The sequence below is a fragment of the Colletotrichum godetiae genome (assembly GCF_030913485.1).
Source record: "Colletotrichum godetiae strain CBS 193.32 chromosome Unknown BDP55scaffold_43, whole genome shotgun sequence".
In the NCBI taxonomy this organism is placed as follows: domain Eukaryota; kingdom Fungi; phylum Ascomycota; class Sordariomycetes; order Glomerellales; family Glomerellaceae; genus Colletotrichum; species Colletotrichum godetiae.
This window is the reverse complement of record NW_026851291.1, coordinates 36,174-54,867: the sequence shown is the minus strand read 5'-3', so window position 1 is coordinate 54,867 and position 18,694 is coordinate 36,174. Positions and strand designations below refer to the sequence as shown.

The following is an 18,694-nucleotide window of genomic DNA, read 5'->3' as shown; positions in this document are numbered from 1 at the left end:
ACGTACACCATCACCCGAGTCAGCGACACCCAGAGCACTTTCTCCGACACTGTATAGCCCAATCCCTGCTGTGCATCTCTGTAGTGCATCCCGCCATTGCCGCAACTGAAAACACACCTGCGCGCGTCGCTACGTTCATGTTGCGTCGCGCACAGTGAACTTGCCCTGCCCTTACCTCAATCACCATATGGCAGTCATGGCGTCGCCTCAATCAGAACGCGCCGTCCCGGATCAGAAGCCGACCGAATCCACACCAGCGAAGGACGACAGCAAGCCCGAAACCAATGGGTGAGTAGTAGTTGCATTTGTCGCGCGATGGACTCCAGTCGCCCGTCCCGCTTGGTCTCCCACAGAGCCCAATTGCTGACGCGTTCTCCTTCCACAGCCACGCTTCCTCCCCTGCTGAGAAGAGCTCCGACAATGTAGATGAGTCCGCAAAGTCACCCAAAGTTAACGGCAACGGCAAGCATGATGAGGAAGTGAAGGAGTCTTCCGATGCGAAAGCAAGTCCTGCCAAGGAGAAGGAAACGGAGAAAGAGGAACCAGCCAAAAAGTCACCAACACCGGCGGCTGACGAATCTTCTGCCAAGCCCAAGTCCGCAGAGCCTGAGCAGTCAAAGGAAAGCAAGGAAGCTAGCAAGTCTCTAAGCCCACCGCCCGCTGAGCTCCCCAACGACGTCGACATGGCCGACGCGCCAGAGGTTGAGAAGGCGGAGAAGAAAATCGAGGAGAAAGCAGCAGAGAAGTCGACCGACAAGGAGGCTGTGGCTTCTGAACCTGCGAAAACTGAGACCGAGACTGAGACTAAGGACAAGGATGTCGAGATGAAGGAGAGCGATGACAAGGTCAACGGGGCGAAGGACGAGTCGCCGGCGGCTCCCACTGCTGCCGCTAGTCAAGAGGTAGACCTCCAACCAGCAAGCTTGTCTCAACTGGCCATTGACAATGATAAGGAAAAGGACGAGCCCTCAAAGCCTGCGGAAGAAGACGTACCCATGGCGGAGGCGCCATCAACTGTTAGCAAGGTTTCTCGCGAGAGAGAGGATGACGCCGATGCCGAGCCCGCTCCCAAGCGCGCGAAGACCGATTCGAATGATGGGGCTTCAGCGTCTGGCGCCATCGAGTCCACCGTCGAGGTTAAGCCCCGAGGCGCGCAGGATGATCTGGCCAAGGGCGAATCGGCCCTCGAAGACCTTCCTTCATGGATCGACGCTGCACGCGACCCCAAACCCCTCACATCTCACCAAACGCGAGAATTCCGCAAGGTGTTGGCAGGCGTGAAGAAGACCAAACACGGTGCCCACTTCAAGGACGCAGTTGTCAAGATGTGGCCTAGCCTTGCCGAGAGCTATCTCATGCGGGTTAACAGACCCATGGATATCGGCGAGCTTGAGCGGGGCCTGCGCGACAATAAATACAGCAGCCTGCGCCAGTTCAAGGATGATCTTGGATTGATCTACAAGAACTCGGTTACTTTCAACGGCATCAACAATGAAATCACGTTCGCGGCTCTCAGTGTGGTCAAGTTGGCCTGGACCCGCGTTTGCGAGATTCCTTCCGACGAGCCTGCGAAGTCGAAGCCTGCGCCGAAGCCCTCCCGATATTCCGAGTCTCGAACATCAGCCCCTCCACCTCCTGTCCGGAGACAGCCTAGTATTGCTGCCGCGAGCCCGCCGGCGAAGGCTGAGGCCGAAGCATATGCCGTTCCTCCTGGCGGTGTGCCGCAAGTCCGCCGTGCCTCGACACAGAACGACTTGGATCGGCCCAAGCGCGCCATTCAGCCCACCAAGAACCGCGACCCGGACTATTCTTCCAAGACCTTCAACCGGAAGAAGTTGCCAATTGAGCTTCAATTCTGCTATGAGGTGGTCAGTGAATTGATGGATGCGAAGAACGCCTCGTGCAACCTCGCATTCCTGTCTCCGGTCGACCCTGTGGCTCTAGCCATCCCCACCTATTTTACCATCATCAAGCGGCCGATGGACTTTGGTACGATAATGGCCAAGCTGAAGAGCTACGACTATCCCGGTATCAAAGAGTTCCAAACAGACGTCAAGCAAGTTTTCAAGAACTGCTACAAGTTCAACCAACCTGGCCAGCCCGTCTACGAGCAAGGCCAACAGCTCGAGCAGATTTTCAGGGGCCTGTGGGCGAAGAAGGAGCAGTGGATAAATAAACACACCCCCGCCAAGCCAGTTGACGACGGCTCAAGTCGTGATAGTGAAGACGAAGCTGAGGAAGAGGAAGAGGCGCCAGCCCCAGCAGTCGATCCCTCAGTGGCTGCGACAATCGCATTCCTGGAGAAGCGTCTTGAGCAGGAGACGAAGCAGTTGACCGACCTTTACAAGACGGCGGACATCGCTAGTGATGCTGTCATCGACCTTCAGCAGTCTCTGCTCACCACCATCCGGCAGCGTCTGATAGACGAGAAGGCCAAGCTCACGACTGCGAAGCCTGCCAAGAGCGCCGCCAAGGCCAAGCCGCCAAAGCCCACCAAGTCGAAGGCGGCTAACGTCCCCACCAAGAAGGCAGCGGCGGCTCCCGTCTCGAAGAAGAGCGGTGGCGGCGTGACCAAGAAACCCAAGCAGCGAAACATGAATCAAGCGGAGAAAGATGCTATCGCGAACGCTATTAACTTTCTGGAGAGTCCTCACATAGAACGTGCTATCGACATCATCAAGAAAGATACTGGTCAATCGGTAAGACAAGCTATTCTCTGTTCGTCTTGAGGTGTGTACTGACAATCTTCGCAGGAAAACAGCAGTGGCGAACTCGAATTGGAGATCGATCAGCTCACCAACGAGGCGCTTCACAAGCTATGGGATTTGTGCAGAAAGACGTTGCCTGGGTTTGGGCCGGGCTTCACTGCGAATGGGCCAGCACGTGAGGCATCGCCAGTGAACAGTGCGCCGGCGAAGGCGTCAGCCAACAACAAGTCCTCCAAGAACAAGAAGAACAAGCCCATGAATGCTCAAGAGCAAGAAGCTCGCATCGCCGAGTTAGAGCGGCTTCGCCATATGTATGACGGCAAGGAACCGGGTGATCAAGAGCGACCCGGTAGCTCCGGTCGTGCGCACGAAGCTCCTGTGCATGACAATGACAGTGAATCTTCGGATTCGGAAGAGGAGTAGTGAGGCATAATGAGTACCAGCAACTTTTTGGGTCTAAAACTTGCTAGGTGGGGTGGAGAGGACGACTGAATGCGCCTATTACCCTAATGTGGGAAGTTTGGCGCTGTATTACTTGGCTCATTCCGACATTCTAGGGAGGGCTACCCTCGCGTGACGCGCAGCAGCATCTCGGGCGGACGCTCTCCAGACCCAATGCCTCCTGGGCCTGGGTGGGGGGCAAACCGCGGGGATAGCGATGACCATGGACGTCGCGGAGGATTCTGCGCAAGGGACGCAGGTTCTGTGTACGCCCTACAGCGAGGTTGAGAAGAGCGTTGATTTGCGGGCGTTGTAACTGTATGCCCACTACATAGCATCTTTTATTGAGCATACATTAAAAGAGGCTAGCCAACATTTAAGTTGTAGAATATGATGTATGATACTCTTGCGTGCTGTTGATGGGAAGATGGGCTTTGATATAAGCGGCGTGGCCATGTGTGAGTCGAGTTTCCGGTGAGGATGCTGCGTGGACTGAACTTGTTCTCCATAACAGTGGCGTGAGTGACGACCGCCTAGCACTCCAAGCTCATCATTTCGCCCCTCTTCTTCCATCGCGACTGGGACTGTAGTTGGTGCTTGATGTGATGACGCGGGGAGGTCATCAAGGCGAGTCTGCTTTTCCGGACGTGAGGATCTGGGGTGCGGCTAAGAGCGGGTGGCCTGTTAGTGCTGAGTAACACTGAGGCGGTGCTAGTCGATGCTGTGCGGGATACCGGATTCAGCGCTGCTGGCTGGGGTGTGCCATGTTTGAGGAGTTGATGAATGTGACATTTGGGATACTTGAATGGGTAGGTCTTGAGAAGTGGGTAAGAACAGAGCGTCGCGGTGACGACAAGATGTGGAGATGGGGATGTTGAGGCTGCGAAACGAAATTCGGCTTCAGCAGATGAGAAGATTGGAAGGGATGATCGGTAGGTCGGCCGGTCGGGTGGGGCTGCAATGGCGCGGGCTGCCGGGTGGAGACTCCACATCCGGCCAGTCATAAAGTACTCAAATCACGCGTACCTCGACCCTTGGTCGGGAAGTGATACTTTCTTCAGTGATTGAAGCAAGTAGTCAAAGATTGCTTATTAAGTTTTTTGAGGATAAACATCTATGCATTCTTGCTTCCTTGATAAAGATCTACGTTGAAAGATATTGTTCCATCCATGTAAGTACATGGGAGTAGATGATCCGTCCCTGTCTAGTGACGCCCCCCGTCAAGATTACAATTCGACATGCCCACTCATTGACATCGTCTCGGATTTCCTATACCATTCAAAGCCCTGCTCGTTTGTCCCCGACTATGACCTAGTTGGTTTCGTCATGAACCAGACGTATTCTTCGTCCGAAAACGGGCTCTGCGAGCAGCGAGCGCGTCTTTCCCGTGGGCCAGGTGACAGCGCCGATCATGGCGACTTGGCTCTCCCGTCCAGTCTTCAAGGTGGAGTGGTCCCAGGCTTACCAGTCAGGAGTATTGGCAGATGAGACCTGGAGCCGGCGATCCGGTGATAAATGTGAACCTTCACGTTTCTTCACAAGGCCTTTTCATGGAGCACCGAGAACCAAGACCGATATCATCACAGCCACAGCCAGAGCCATCATTGCAGGCGGCGAACGGGAGGGGCTGCCTGGTTGCCCACCCATGCGGCTTCCTCCGGTCCGGGCAGTCGCCGTCACCGTTGTGCTCTGGGTTACTGTTACTGTTGCGACGGAGGCTTCGGGGACTGGAGGCACGTCAGAACCGTGTGTTGAGAGTTACGGGGTCCAAGAAGATTTCTGGAAGAAAGGGTTGGTGGACTTACGTGGGTGCGTGACGCGGTACCAAGTCATGGGGAGAACGTAGAGTTCCGACATGGCGATACAGAAGATGATTCTCCTCGCGTCGGTGCTGCCTTGCGTTTGGAGCATGGTGATTGTGTCGCAGGTGTTACTCGGTCCACTGTCCCACCCCCTCTCGTTAGTACACATACCTTTTCCCATTCTTACGAAACATCCATGATCTAGCAGGTGGAACAAAAAGTGAGCACAGAATGTGGAAGAATCCATACCAGTCTGCCTGCCCAGTCGGTCCAATGGCATAATTATCAAACGGCCCGCCACACGACGTCGCCATCTCGCAGTAAGGGTTTCCCCGCGGACAACACACCCCGAACCTGCCGTCTGCGGCAAAATAGTTGTTTGACGGACAGGTTGCCGAGACCCAGTTGCCGGACTGGGAATACCACGCGATGAAATTCGTGCGGCCGTCCGATGACCGCGGATCGCCTTGGCGGGCGCGGAGGAGACGGTGAGATACGGCGGAGGGTTCCGGGGCCGGGGTGATGCCGAGGAGCGGGGCTTCGTAGGCACGGTTCGGGGGTGCGGGTCCATTTCTTTTGCTGCTCTGGGTGGTGGCTGTGGGTGCGGTTGGGGTGGCTATCGCGCCGCCGAGGACGGCGTTGATGATGAGCAGCAATATGAGGAAGGATAATGTCGGGGGAGGGGACCCGGACACTGGGTGTGAGATGTGCATCTCGAGAGCGCGCAGCGGAAGCGCTGCTGCAGCTTCATGGAGTGTTTTTCTTGCTCTCTCTCTCTGCTGATGAAACTTCGCGGTCTGAGGGTAGTAGGTCTGAGCTGAGAAGGGGTTTGGGAAACGGGTTGATGATTAGAGTCGCAGCGAGAAAAGTACAAGAGAGAAGGAAAACGACGTGGAGAGAAAGAAGGGTTACGTTCTAGTAACGGTGGCCGACGCCCGAGACGGGCAGGACGAGAGGGAGGTGTCCTTTTTCATCTTGGTAGCCTTGGTGTGAGGTTTTCGGATTGTAGGGGGGGGTTGTTCTGCGGATGAGGTCGTGTGGTGGTACACGCCCCCCACTCCCGGTTTGAACTCAACATTCGGGAACCAGATCTCTCGTGCTGCTTATGCTGTATCAGAGAGAAAAGGCCACGCGTGTAGGCCTGGACCAGAAGTTCAGAATGGTGGTTGAATCGTATCTGGCTCATGTGTACTGCGATGTTAGCCCTTGACCGTCACGGGTTTAGAGTACGAGATTTTCGGGTGGTTTGGGGGGAGGCCACAGTGAGATGATGCTAAGGGAGACTGGGATACATGGTTGATTGACGGGCCGGCGATGCATCAAACAGAGGGTAGGTGTGTTCAGCTCCAGGCTTCGTCCGCAGATGATCTTGCAGGAGCCCGTGAGCCTTGTCAGAAATGTGGCCGTGAACCTAATACGGCGGGACGCGATCCGGTTCGTGCTAGGATGATTGCGGCTAGTCTTACGGGAGTGTTCGACTGTCTGTGGGGGATGCGAGATGGAGGAAGGACTGTGGCCATGAATAGATTTGTGGTATGCGTGAGATCTGTGGAGTTGACTGGTGAGAAGGATGGTGAGAGTAAGCGTAAGCTGGTAGGGCTGGGATTGGCTTTGAGGGTGCAGCCTTCTTCGGGGTAGGATACGATCCTTTGACGGAAATAGACTGGGATTTGTATTTAGATTCAGCAGGCTCTTCATGTTGGGTGGAAGAAGCAGTCACTTCTCGTTGCTTGACAATCGTTTTGGGTGAACCCGCCTTGGAGATGAGTTGTTCTTGAAGGCGGTAATAGAGCATCGCGCAACTCACTTGCTGGTGACTACTCTTCCCCTCAACAGCTCTCTGGTCTTTTTCAAACTATCCAACTTCAGCTGTTTAGAACCGGAAGTCTCGACCCGATGCCAAATCGCCCCTCACAACACCCCAGAAACATCGGATAAACAGCGTTTGCACAAGAACAGGGATAGAGGCCCGACGCGAGTATCGTATCTGTGGCTCCCAGTTGAAGTGAGTATTGGTCAATCCTAATCAAGTCATCGCCATCGGTACCGCTGCCGATTCGGCGAGTCTCAAGGCCCCCATGAATAACCACTCCCAGCCTTGGAAGGATCAAGGAAGGCGTCCGAAGTCGAGGGCGGAAGTTCGAAAACAGGAGTGTGGGGTTTTTGGACGTCGGATCAGTTCGCAGCCGTATGGCTCGCGCGGCGGCCTACTTGAGTCAGGGCCTGCCTGTGCCCCAAAGCCGCGACTCTTTGGTAGCGTAAGGAGGACCACTTGATGAGCAGTCCCTTCTGCCTACACGCACACAGGTTCGTCTACCATGAGAATCCGGACTGAGAGATGCCTCCATATTCATATTAATTTTCGATCAGGCACCTACTCTACCTCGATCTCCACACGATCAACATTCGAGGTAGGGGTGCCAGAAGACTTTGAGCTAGTAGGCACAAGATGAATCCGCGTTCCTTACGCTGACATATGCTCACAACATGAAGTTGCCAGTCGTAAACCATGTACTTGACCGTTGCAAAAGCAGATGGGGGTTTGAAGGAACTTCGTGGATTAGCATGATGTGACAAAAGTCGCCTTCACCCGGCGGGTGTTCGTGGGTCTATATCGTACACAGAACGCTCGGATACGACGCGCCGCCAAATATCGAGACATGAGACACACGACAGGCCAAGGCACACGTTGACGAGGTTGAAACGGATCCTTCGTCCCAACGACTGAGGAGTTTTGCAGATAATGCAGCCCCAAAACACAATGCTTCGCCCTCGCGTGGCTTTGAATCCATCCACTCGTCAAGAGCGTGGCAACGGAACATGTTGGTAATGAGCGAGCTTGGCGAACCTGGGAACTAGCGAGTATTGATTGCAAGAGTTGAGGGGAAGGCGATCAAGACTTCATTAGTCTGGCCGGTAGAGTTCGAATAGGAGTACCATGTAAACTGAGTGCCTCAAGTAAAGTAGGTGGTAGGGACATGCAACGGTGCTTGCCTCCCACTGAAGTACTGGTTGGACCTTGGGTTTGAGGTGCTTCGCCGGCTTAACTTTTGATGGCAACCTTCTGCAAGGACTACAGAGACCCCAAAGTTTTGATGCAATTTTTTGGGCTCTATGTACTATCGACGTAATCAAAAACTTATCATAATTCTGCCTCTACGATCGAGATCAAGCAAGATGTGAGCGACCTGCTTCCCTCATGACCTCGAAGCCCTTGTGGTTTTCGGGAACCATTGGAGATAGCGAACATGACTCTTGACCAACCTGCATGTCAATCAGCCCACTCGCCTCGTGGAAATGAAAGCGTGCAATGAGTGACATCCGTCGATTCACAGAATGCCGAAGTGCACTCGCTCCGGCGCCGCCGTCGCCGTGGACAAACCCCCGACATCGGCAACCCACGGCCGGAAAAGGTGGGACCCGACTCGGAGGATTGCGAAGCGCATGTCAGCGGTGCGCCCTTTCTCGCAACTACATCATCCTCAATGCAGGTTTTCTAAGAACCTCACCGAAAGTGAACCTTGGCACCTCACAGAAAGCATCAACGCTTGTGAAACTTAGATTGACTCGCCCATCATGAGCCTGCCTTCCTTCCTACCGCCCTTCGCGGGCACCGAGATCCGGACCGTGGAGATGCACACAGCCGGAGAGCCGGCGCGCATCGTGTACGCCGGATACCCAGACATCCCGTAAGTCTCATCTCATCTCATCTCACTGCCCATCATCACACATATTTGGCAAAATCACCAACCCCCCCCCCCAAACGAAACATCCCTTTTTCCTAACCGGCGCTTCTGCCCTCCCCATCCAGCGGCACCCTCCTCGAACAGCGCTCCCTCGCCCAATCCCACCACGACCACATTCGCCGCAGCATAATCTACGAACCGCGCGGCCACGCAGACATGTACGGCGCCGTCCTCCGGCCCCGCACAGAACTCGTCGACGCAGGCGAGGCGCACATGGGCGCCTTATTCCTCACGCACGAAGGCTACGGCGCAATGTGCGGGCACGCCACGCTCGCGCTCGGCAGGTTCCTCGTCGACTGCGCGGACGAAGTCGTCTTCCCGCGGCGTCGGGAGCTGGTTGTCGATCAGGAAGGGAGGACGGTGGAAGTGCGGCTGCATGCGCCTGTTGGGTTGGTGAGGCTTACGGTTCCTGTTGTGAAGGTGGATGGCGGTGGCACGGGGGGTACGGGTGGTTGGAGGACGGATGTGGGGAGAAGGATTACGTTTCTTTCTGTGCCTACGTTTGCTACGGCTGTTGATCTTGTTGTGCCGATTCCGCGGGGTCTCGGGTGGTCGGAACTAGGTGATGCTTCGACTGTGACGATGGACGTTGCGTTTGGAGGCGCCTTCTATGCTGTTGTATCCGCCGCGGCTTTGGGCTTCCCGGCATCTCTCTCGAAGCCGGACGTTAGCGGCCTGAGCAACGCAACGAAGATACTCAAGCAAGCTTTCAACGCCTCGGCAGGCCTCCGCGCCCGCCTCCGAGATCCAGGGGACGACAAGGAGGATGGGAGCTCGGGGTACCTTTACGGCATCATGGTCACAGACACGGACTCCAACGACGTCCTCGCCACGGCACCAGGCTGCGTAGGCGCCGAGACGGGACTATACTTCTTTGGCAACCAGCAGATCGACCGAAGTCCGACGGGCTCGGTCGTGCAGGCGCGTGTCGCGCTGGCTGCTGCGCGGGGCGAGAGGAAGCTGGGCCAGTCGTGGACGTATCACAGTCTCGTGTCGAGGGCCGTCGGCGAGGATCGTGGGGCATTTGTCGGGACGCCTGTGGAGGAGGTTGAAGTTGGTGGGAGGAAGGCTTGGAGGGTTGAGGTGAGTGGGCAGGCTCATTATACGGGCTCGAGTGCGTTTGTGATGGAAGAGAGTGATGAGATTGGGAGAGGATTTTCGTTTCGGGGATTCGAAGGGTGAGGGCGATCTTGCATGGAGACATGATCTCAATCAACCGTGTGACCGCTCATCTGTTCTTTACTTCTTTGACTTGTGTTCGAGGGCATCGCACACCCCTGATAATAGCCAAGCCACGAATTGGGACGTCGCCCATTTCAGCAAAACTCACAAAAATGAGTCTAGAGATGCAGCAAAAGAGTAACTCGACGTTGGCCTGATTCGAACAGACGCTCCCGAAGGAACAAGATTTCTAGTCTTGCGCATTAGACCACTCTGCCACAACGCCGGAGAGAAGAATCCGCTGTGAAGCGGAGATGTTGATTTGGCTAGCCCTAGGCGGTCATGTTTGTGTGCAGTAGATGGTGGATCACGACGAGGACCAGGGTCGGACACAAATGGGTCTTGTGTTAGTGTGTTGATGGGTCTCATGGGAAGCAAAGTAACGAAACGTTCAAGACTCTCTTCCACTTAATTAATCCAGTAGACTCACTGTGACCTGAACATTTCTGTACTGTAGTTGAAGAATACATGGTAATTGCGTGAGGCTGATACTCTTGCTCTCCCAGAACACCCATTCGGCTTACAGGAACCCGCGGTCATTTAGTTTAGCCGATGTCTGAACGTCTCAACGGGGAAAGTACACAATAACCCGACGAAATAATCCTTCGTCTCGGTCGCGCTGTCAAGGCATAAAACGCCTTCAATCGGCTTGTCAGACAGAGAGATATTAGCGCGCGCGCGCGGGGAAACCCGACATTTGGCCGTGCAAGATGAGTAAACGTACATGTATGGACGTACGTCCTTTGCGCCGGGGGCGGCGGGCGGGCAGTCGTTGCGTCACATTGCCTTTACTCCGCGTCAAATATTAGCCGCATGTAATCGCAAAGGGCGTCAACAACCATCTTGATATTATAAATCGCAGGAAACCGCCTCACATTCATCTACAGAAAAGCCAAAGACGTGAGTAATACCAAACCTACTCTATCCTACCCCGACTGTGTTAAACCATAGGGCACTCAACACCATAGAAGAAGAAATCATGACGACCTTTGAAGGCTTCTCCCCCTTCACAGTAACAACCCAAACCTCCCCCGACGTCGTAATCCACGGCATCAAAAGCGGCGACGCCTCTTCCTCCCTCCCACCGTTACTCCTCCTCCACGGCTTCCCACAAAGCCACCACATCTGGCACAGCGTCGCAACCGCCGTAAAGGACAGGTACACCGTCATAGCAATCGACATCCGCGGCTACGGCAACAGCTCGAAACCAGATGGCGTAGCCTCTTACGCCAAATCTGCCATGGCTCGAGACTGCATCGCCGTCATGGACTCCCTCGGCTACAGCAACAACACTCCATTCTTCGTCTGCGCCCACGACCGCGGCGCAAGGGTCGCGCACAAGTTATGCGTAGACAACCCGACCCGCATCAAAAAGGCACTCTTCCTAGACATATGCCCCACGCTCGTAATGTACAAGACCACGAACCTCGACTTTGCAAAAGCCTACTTCCACTGGTTCTTCCTGATTCAGCCCGCCCCGCTCCCGGAAACACTCATCAACGCCGCGCCCCGCCGGTTCCTGGAACTCTTCATGGGCGGACGGCAACTCAGCAAGGGCCTAGAGATTTTCAGAGAGGCGGATTTCGAGTTCTATGCGCAGGTCATGGGGCAGCCGGAGGCCGTGAGTGCCATGTGTAACGACTACCGCGCGAGCGCGACGCTGGATCTGGAGGAGGCGGAGGAGGATTTGAAAGAAGGGAGGGTGTTGAGGACGCCGCTTGTTGTGCTTTGGGGGAAGCACGGGGTTATTGAAAAGTGTTTTGATGCGGTGGGGGAGTGGAGGAAGGTGGCTGGGGAGGGGGTTGAGGTCGAGGGACAGAGTGTTGATAGTGGGCATTATATTCCGGAGCAGGCGCCTGAGGAGGTTGTCAAGGCGATTGAGGAGTTTTTTGTGTGAGTTTGTAGATGTCCTTGAGGTTGGCAGGAAGGTCTTGTTGACGTGAGATGGGCTCTGTGGATTGGGGCAAAGGAAGAATGAACATGTTTTAGCCTTCAATTTGGCGTTCACAGTAATATAGCAAGCATGATGAACCCACGTGGTGATGAAGGTTACTCGCGATATGATCATTATTCTTAGTGAAAGTGGCAATAGTGATGATAGTAGCGGTAAGCCTGGCTGGCAGTGGCACACCATCCTATGCCCGAGCCAGACAGTCAAATCATCTAACTGCACTCATAGGTGTCTGTCTTTGGTTTTAACAAGGAAGGCAGACAGCTGCTAGTTCACAGTGCGTTCACATACCCGAACTGCGGATGAGATCGAGTAGTTAACATCCCTTCACCTCCGCACATCCCACAGGCTTTCTCCTCAAGCTCTCTACTCACATCTTAGTGACGAATGAACCATACAAAGAATAGACGAGATTCACAAGTGTGATTATTAGAATTGATATGTAACGTTCAATGTAATGTAATAATCCCCTAGTACCTATGTAGGTAACCCGAGAAACCATGTTCCCAACCCCTATTGTGTCCTAATGCTTCGCAGCGCTGTGCTTCGCAAACCACCCAAGTTGTTACACAAAAGAAATCAATCCAACTCCCCTCGCAATGCCATGGTAGTGTGTATGTTATATACAGCTCCTGCAGACTATGTCCGCCCAGAGCTTAATGTGTAGGTAGTGGTCGGTGGGGGTCGATAAAAACATCGCATAGCCCTTTCTCGCCTGGGATTCGAGCCGGTCATCGTCTAGTACATGACGCTCTGCCGCCAGCGCTCAATGGACTGCATCTGCCCATTATGGCCGGGCTGCATCGGCATCTGCATCTGCTGCATGGGCATTGGAGCCATGCCTTGCTGCATACCCATGGGCTGCATCTGCATCGGTACACCCATGCCTCCGCCGTAGGGGTTCATGCCATTCATGCCCCCCATATTGTTCATACCGCCCATGCCGCCGGCAGTGTAACCTCCATACCCGCCTAGGTTCGGCTGGCTCATCTGCGCCATACCAGGGTTTCCGTATACTTGATGCTGCTGCTGCATAGGCTGCTGAAGAGGCCCTCCGTAGTTGCTCAAGGCCATGCTGGAGCGGTTCCATCCGCCAGGTCCCATGTTGACACCCAATCCGGCGTTGACAGGCGGCAGTCCAGGCTGTGCGAGGAGACCTCGGGCTCCTGGGGCGCCTCCAGTGCCTCCGGTGGCGTCGTTGAAAGCGCCATTCTTGTACCCGCCACTCCGCTGCGTGTTTGGTCCGGTAAGGGTCTGCGGCATCTGGGCGCGGACTGCAGCCATCTTGGCCTCTTGGTCCCGAACCTTGCGCTTCTCCTGCTCGAGGCGGCGCTGCTCGTCCAGGGCAGGGTTGTAGGCAATGGGGTGGGAGTTGAGGACATCGGCCAGACTGTGCTTCTTGCGCAACGGAGGCGCTTCGGCCTCGACTGGCATCGGCCCGCCGCTGAGCATCATCTCCTGCTCTCGTGCCTCGCGTTCGGCTTGTAGTCTCTTCCTCCGCTGGCCAAGCGTCTCCTCTCCCTCCTCCGGTTGGGCCTCCTTTTCCTTGCCCTTGTCTCCGGGCTTCTTCTCATCGTTATCGCCAAACTGGGCCAGGATCTCTGCGGAAAATGCTCTGCTGACAGGGCGGGCGTTGGGGAGGTTGTTGTGTTCGGCTTCATCCTTGGCCCTGAGGCGTCGCATGCGCTCACCGAGGGTCTCTCCGGCAGTGGCTTCGTCCTCTGACTCCTCCTCGGGTCTCAAGTGCTCGGCGGAGGGCATCTGGTTGAGACGCATCTGGCTCAGCCCAGCATTGAGGGTAAAGTTGCTCCTCTGCTTGGCCAGTGTCCTCGGGGGTTCTAGGCCATGGAGACGGGCACGACGGGAGCTGAGAGGCTCGTTCTCTTCCAGATCACGACGCTCCATCAAACCCATGGGTCGATTCTTCTCAGCCACATGCGGGTTACCAGCATACAAGACGCCAAGAGGAACTTCGTCTTCGTCAGAGCTGTGGTCCTCCTCCTTGGCGCCGTCGACTTCCCAGGCAAGCGCAATCTTCTTTTTCTCACGATGCCTCTTCTGTGTCTCAGCAACCGCGTCGAGCTCAATAAGGGTGGCATGCATTCCGTTCTGCCCGACATTACGGTTCGGGTTCTGGGTGCGCATCTTGGCGTGGTACTTGCGTAACTGCAGCTCGGCGAGCAGGGTCGTGGGAGGCCCATCGAGGACTCCTGCGAACTCGTCGACCTCCTCTTCTTCCTCTTCTTCATCAGAGCCCTCGCCTTCGGCCTTTTCTCTATCCTCCCCGTCGACGTGATCAGAGAGAGCCTGGTTCTCCTCCCTGCTGCCGGCCATGGAATTCTTCCTAGATCCATTGTCGGATTTCTTGCTGAATGGCATGAGACCGCCCTTCTTCTTCTGCGACGCGGCCCGAACATGCTCTTCGGGGAGCAAGACTGTAGCGGTGGACTTGCGGTTCTTCTTCTTCTTATCGGGGCCGTACGTTTCATCGCCCAACTTTCCTGCGAAAGCGTGGTCGGTAAAGGCACTGACTGGGGCATTGGCAGACGCATCAAGAATGCTGTCGAGCGTCGCCATCGCAGAGCCTCCCTTGACCTCGATCTGCGGTGTTGTGGACGGCAAGTCGAAAAAGGCGCTCGCGCGTAGTTGTGGTGGTAGGTTGGAAGCCCTTGGCATTTTGGACTTGCGGCGTTGCGTTGGCGGGGGATCCTCTGGCATGTGTTCGGGTTCATCACCGCCGCCAACAGCAGCAGTACCATCACCCGACAATAAGGCGTCGCCCTGTTCAGATGGCACATGGGAATCGATCACGGCAGGTTCTTTGAGTGAGGCGTCACCCGAGCGCTGTCCCTCCATGTCGTCTCCAAGGGAGGTCATGCCGTGACCGGCAAGCGGATCGGGCAGCCACATCTTGGATTCGCGGACCTGAGACGCTTCGGGATCCTGGGGCAGGTACTTAGCCTGGCCGAAACCGGGGTGGCCCATGGCTTGAAGCACCTTGGAGTGCCTCGCATTCCGGACCTCAGTCTTGGGCTTCCTGGACAACTTGGGAGGCAGGTTGAGCATAGCGGGCACGCGAGCAGGGTAGTAGAGCATCTCTTGACCTGTGAGCTCGTCAAAGTAGGACTGTGGCCGGATGGTGTTCCTGTTGTTTCGTGGCATACGAGGCGGCGGTGCTTCGTATTGAGGCTCTGGAATATCTGGCATCGGCATGGTGTGCGGGATAGGCATGGGTGCGTCACCGTATTCGCTCTGCTCACGCGAGTCGAACTCGCTCCGCTCGAGATCTTCGGGCTGGCAGTGCACGCCGTCAAAGTCCCCAAAGGCATTGGTGTGGTCAAATGTCGAGGTCGACCTTGGCGTGGGCGGCCTGTCGTCAGAGTCCCGCCTGCCGCTGTCTCCGCCAAAGTCCAAGCCAAGGCCTCCAGAATGCTGGTCCATCTCGCCAAGCAAGTTGAAGACACTCCCGCGGTTCTCTTCGTTGGTGTTGGGACGACGGATAGTCGCGTCGTCGTCGGCCGTCACAGGGATAGGGGCGTGATCGGCTTCATCGAGGACACGTCCAGTCAGGGCAACGGGCTCCGACTCGGCAATCTCAGCAAGGGAAGGCTTTCCAGAGCGGGCGCTCCTGGTAGACCCCTTGCCGGAACCGTGGCGCGACATGATGGCATCGACATCGATTTCGGGACGGCCTCGAGAGTTGTTGGAGCTGGAGCGCAGGCGGCCGGTCAAAGAGTGATTGGGAGACATGACGTAGCCGCTGGGAGAGTAGCCGCCGAGGCGGGCGTTGTTGTTAAGCTCGACGATGGAGGCGACGGGAGGGATGACGCGAAGGGGGCCGGGATGGGCCGAGGATTCGTCGACGGGGGAGTTGGAGGCGGCGAGGTTGGCAGCAAGGATTGAAGAACGGCGGGAGTCGGAACGCTTCAACTCTCCATGCAAGTCGCGGATGGCGTCCTCGATGGAGCTGGTCATGGACAGGCGCTCGGCCGACTTCTCCAGAGCAGCGACGTTTGTGGTGTAGGCGCCGGAGCGGCAGTTGAGGTCGGGGATAGGGTGTTTAAGGTTCAAGGTGCCCGAGTCGGACGTGGTTCGGACGATTGGTTGGGCGACGGGTCGAACGAGTGTAGATGCCGAGGAGGCGTGGTGATGTTGCTGTTGCTGCAAACTATCCTGGATCTGGGAGATGAGGCTGCTGTTGGATCGAAGGGACGAGGTAGAGATGTGACGGGCGAGAGCAGCAGGGGCTGAGAGGATAGTCGAGGAGGGAGAACAGGCGGCGAAGGAGTTGGAGGTGGTGGTCGAAGTCGAGGTTGCCGGGCTCGTGATGGTGCCAGTTGCAGCAGCAAAGGATCTCGTATTGTGGTGGCCGCTCGTGTTCAGGTTGTCTGCGGTGGTGGCACTGGCCGGGAAAGTATTGATATTTTTCGTACGAAGGGCCAAGGGGGCAGAAGCCATGACTCTGCCCGTGGGCATCGGCTGCTTCTCCTGGATGGCGGCTGTTGGCGCTGACTCTGGCACTGGCTGGGGGCCCTGTAGCTGGAGGGACGTGCTGGCGCCATCCCTGACGCTACCGGCACCCGTGTCCTTATCGGATCCCGTATTCTTATCGTTGCCTACCTTAGGTAAGATATTCTTATCGGTGCCCGTATTCTTATCGCATTTCTTCTTTGGGTCGTCGATGGTGGTCCCTGTAGTGCTGGTCGCTGTAGTGGTACCCGTAGTGATGTCGGGAGACGCAGCGGCAGCGGCAGCGGCAGCGGCAGCGGTACTGCACCTGTCCTCCAGCTCCATTTCCATCTCTTCGTCCTCGTACGCCCTGCCCCGTCCTCTTCCCCTGTTCACCTGCATCGGATCTAGCGACAGCGGCGTCGACCCGGCACGGCGTTGGCGCGGGCTCCTAGACGAAATTGCGAATGGCGGCACCTCGTCATCTTCGTACTTTTCGCACTCTTCGTCTTGATCCACAGCATTCCTCACCTCGACCGCCGTGCTGTGACCGTCACCGTCCTCCTTTTGGCTTTTTCTCGAGTGCGACCCTGACCGCCGTGGCCGAGACTCTATTTCCGTCGTGTCGCATGTACCCGAGACATTTCTCTCTTCGTCTGCGTCTGCCGCTGCCACCATTCCTGCCGTTGCCAAAGTCGTCCCCGTCGCCGCATGCGATGATGTTTCTCCGTGTAAGCTTAATCCTGAATATGCTTCTCTCGACCTCGACCTCGACCTCGACCTAGTCTGCTGGGTATGCGCTGCCATTGTTGCTAAAGGTGGTGACGTTGATCTCTGTTGGTCGCGGAATTTCGGGCTACTCGTCGTCATGCGCTCTCCTACCGCGCTACTACTGCTACCGTCAAAGCTCAAGTCGAATTCGCGATCGGGGAATAGCTCGCTGTCCATAGACAGAGGCGTGAAGCTCTTGTCGGCAAGAGACAAAAAGTTCGCGGGGCTGGGCGTTGCTGTGGCGGATACGAACGGCTGCGACGACGTGGATGCGAGGTCTTTTGTGTAATCGTGGTCTGCTCTTGTTTTCGTTCTCGTTTCCATTCCCATGCCGCCTGCTGCTGCATCTGCGTCGCTGTAGTCTGAGCCCATGGTCGACGTCGAGGACCTGCGCACCGAGGCGTAGGCTGCATGCGCCATTGCTGTGTGGTGAGGGAACTCAAAACGAGTTTTGGGCGCAGCAAAAAAAAAATCAGCACGGTAAAACGTTGACGATGTTTCTTTGCTTGCGACTTGTTCGGTTCGGTCGAGTCTGGGGTGCAGTTCGTTTGGTGGGCGGTGATAATGGGACGGCGTTTCCGAGTCGCGGTCCCTGCGTGGGCGGTGCACCTTTGTCCAACGTTGTCGTCTGGAGTGTGAAGTGGTTGTTGTTGCCTTTGCTGTTGCGCAACGGTGATTTAGAAAAAAAAAAATCACTTGGATGCGCCGACGATGGGACGAAGTCGTGGGTGCTTGGGGGTCTCGTTACTCCTTGGTGTTTGCTCTCTGATGTGTTGCTGGTCTGTGATATGGCCCTGCTATTGGTGGTATCTGGTGACGCAACAATTTAACTCTTGTGTTTCGTTGTGCAGCGGTGGAATTACTGCTGTTGCTGTTGTTGCCTTTCTCCTTCTTGCTTCAGTGTGCGAACCTGGTGACAGTGACGTAGCGCGCGAAACATGGAGGATCTGCTGCGAGTGTCGAGGGTTGCTTCGTCGTAGCATCCGGTTCCAAACAAGTCGGTTCGTCGGGAATGCGCCGGTGCAAGGGCCACAAGTTTCCAACCCAAGTGTTTCTTTCGTCGCAGAGTGATGCTGCGTCGATGGGTGGGTTGAGTGAGAGGTACCGGTGGCTGCGCCGAGGGGGTATAAGCCGAATAAGAGACGAATGAACAGAAACCAAAAGGATTGTGAAGAAGGCTGGCAAGAATCGAGGCACAGACGGTGATACTAGAAAGCCAAGATATTGTCCTGCTACGACCTGCGCCTCCTTTGCAAGAGGATTAGAGATGGAGAGAGTGTGTGTGAGGGTATGTAAGAGAGTGAGGATGAGAGAGGCAGAGAAAGAGAGAGGAAGATGAGTAAGTTGCAGTGTGAGCTGTAATGCAATCAATGTCCGAGGACGAGTGACGACGATGGGGGACGGATGGGATGGGACGGATTCGGGGAGGGTGGGAGAGGGTGTGTAGATATTGGGGCCTTTGCTATGGGAGTATTCGTACGGATACAGCTGTGTATTCCCACAAAGAAGATGGACACCACACTTCTCACTCATCACTGGACATGCCCTCTCTCACTCACTCACTCACTCACTCACTCACACCCACTGCGGTGAATTGGGGATTGG

At 55.9% G+C, this 18,694-nt stretch overlaps 6 protein-coding genes and 1 non-coding gene across 7 annotated transcripts; 3 read left to right on the top strand and 4 right to left on the bottom strand.

Annotated features, from left to right (window-relative positions):
- The first annotated feature begins 435 nt into the window (after positions 1–435).
- BDP55DRAFT_283548 (uncharacterized protein) lies at positions 436–3,407 on the top strand. Its single transcript, XM_060566494.1, has 2 exons — positions 436–2,699; positions 2,754–3,407. Exons 1-2 carry the CDS (start codon positions 684–686, stop codon positions 3,129–3,131), a joined length of 2,394 nt encoding a protein of 797 aa, XP_060425794.1. The 5' UTR covers positions 436–683; the 3' UTR covers positions 3,132–3,407.
- An 854-nt stretch (positions 3,408–4,261) lies between these two features.
- On the bottom strand, positions 4,262–5,664 carry BDP55DRAFT_752076 (uncharacterized protein; the record flags this gene model as incomplete). The annotated part of the gene is given in 3 exon segments (XM_060580652.1): positions 4,262–4,876; positions 4,955–5,103; positions 5,123–5,664. The coding sequence occupies 3 exon segments, from the start codon at positions 5,662–5,664 to the stop codon at positions 4,698–4,700; spliced, it is 870 nt and encodes a 289-aa protein (XP_060425793.1). The 3' UTR covers positions 4,262–4,697.
- A 2,746-nt stretch (positions 5,665–8,410) lies between these two features.
- On the top strand, positions 8,411–10,084 carry BDP55DRAFT_674836 (proline racemase). Its single transcript, XM_060575687.1, has 2 exons — positions 8,411–8,640; positions 8,763–10,084. Exons 1-2 carry the CDS (start codon positions 8,528–8,530, stop codon positions 9,877–9,879), a joined length of 1,230 nt encoding a protein of 409 aa, XP_060425792.1. The 5' UTR covers positions 8,411–8,527; the 3' UTR covers positions 9,880–10,084.
- On the bottom strand, positions 10,063–10,144 carry BDP55DRAFT_t262. The gene has a single exon. It is a non-coding gene; the product is annotated as a tRNA-Ser (tRNA).
- Positions 10,145–10,575: 431 nt separating this feature from the next.
- On the top strand, positions 10,576–12,060 carry BDP55DRAFT_674833 (Alpha/Beta hydrolase protein). Its single transcript, XM_060575686.1, has 2 exons — positions 10,576–10,818; positions 10,887–12,060. The coding sequence occupies exon 2, from the start codon at positions 10,898–10,900 to the stop codon at positions 11,813–11,815; it is 918 nt and encodes a 305-aa protein (XP_060425791.1). The 5' UTR covers positions 10,576–10,818; positions 10,887–10,897; the 3' UTR covers positions 11,816–12,060.
- Positions 12,061–12,273: 213 nt separating this feature from the next.
- Positions 12,274–16,638, bottom strand: BDP55DRAFT_674831 (uncharacterized protein). The gene has a single exon (XM_060575685.1). It carries the CDS (start codon positions 16,343–16,345, stop codon positions 12,608–12,610), a length of 3,738 nt encoding a protein of 1,245 aa, XP_060425790.1. The 5' UTR covers positions 16,346–16,638; the 3' UTR covers positions 12,274–12,607.
- Positions 16,639–17,631: 993 nt separating this feature from the next.
- Positions 17,632–18,658, bottom strand: BDP55DRAFT_674829 (uncharacterized protein). The gene is given in 2 exon segments (XM_060575684.1): positions 17,632–17,766; positions 17,782–18,658. 1 exon segment carries the CDS (start codon positions 18,620–18,622, stop codon positions 17,987–17,989), a length of 636 nt encoding a protein of 211 aa, XP_060425789.1. The 5' UTR covers positions 18,623–18,658; the 3' UTR covers positions 17,632–17,766; positions 17,782–17,986.
- Between the last annotated feature and the right edge of the window lie 36 nt (positions 18,659–18,694).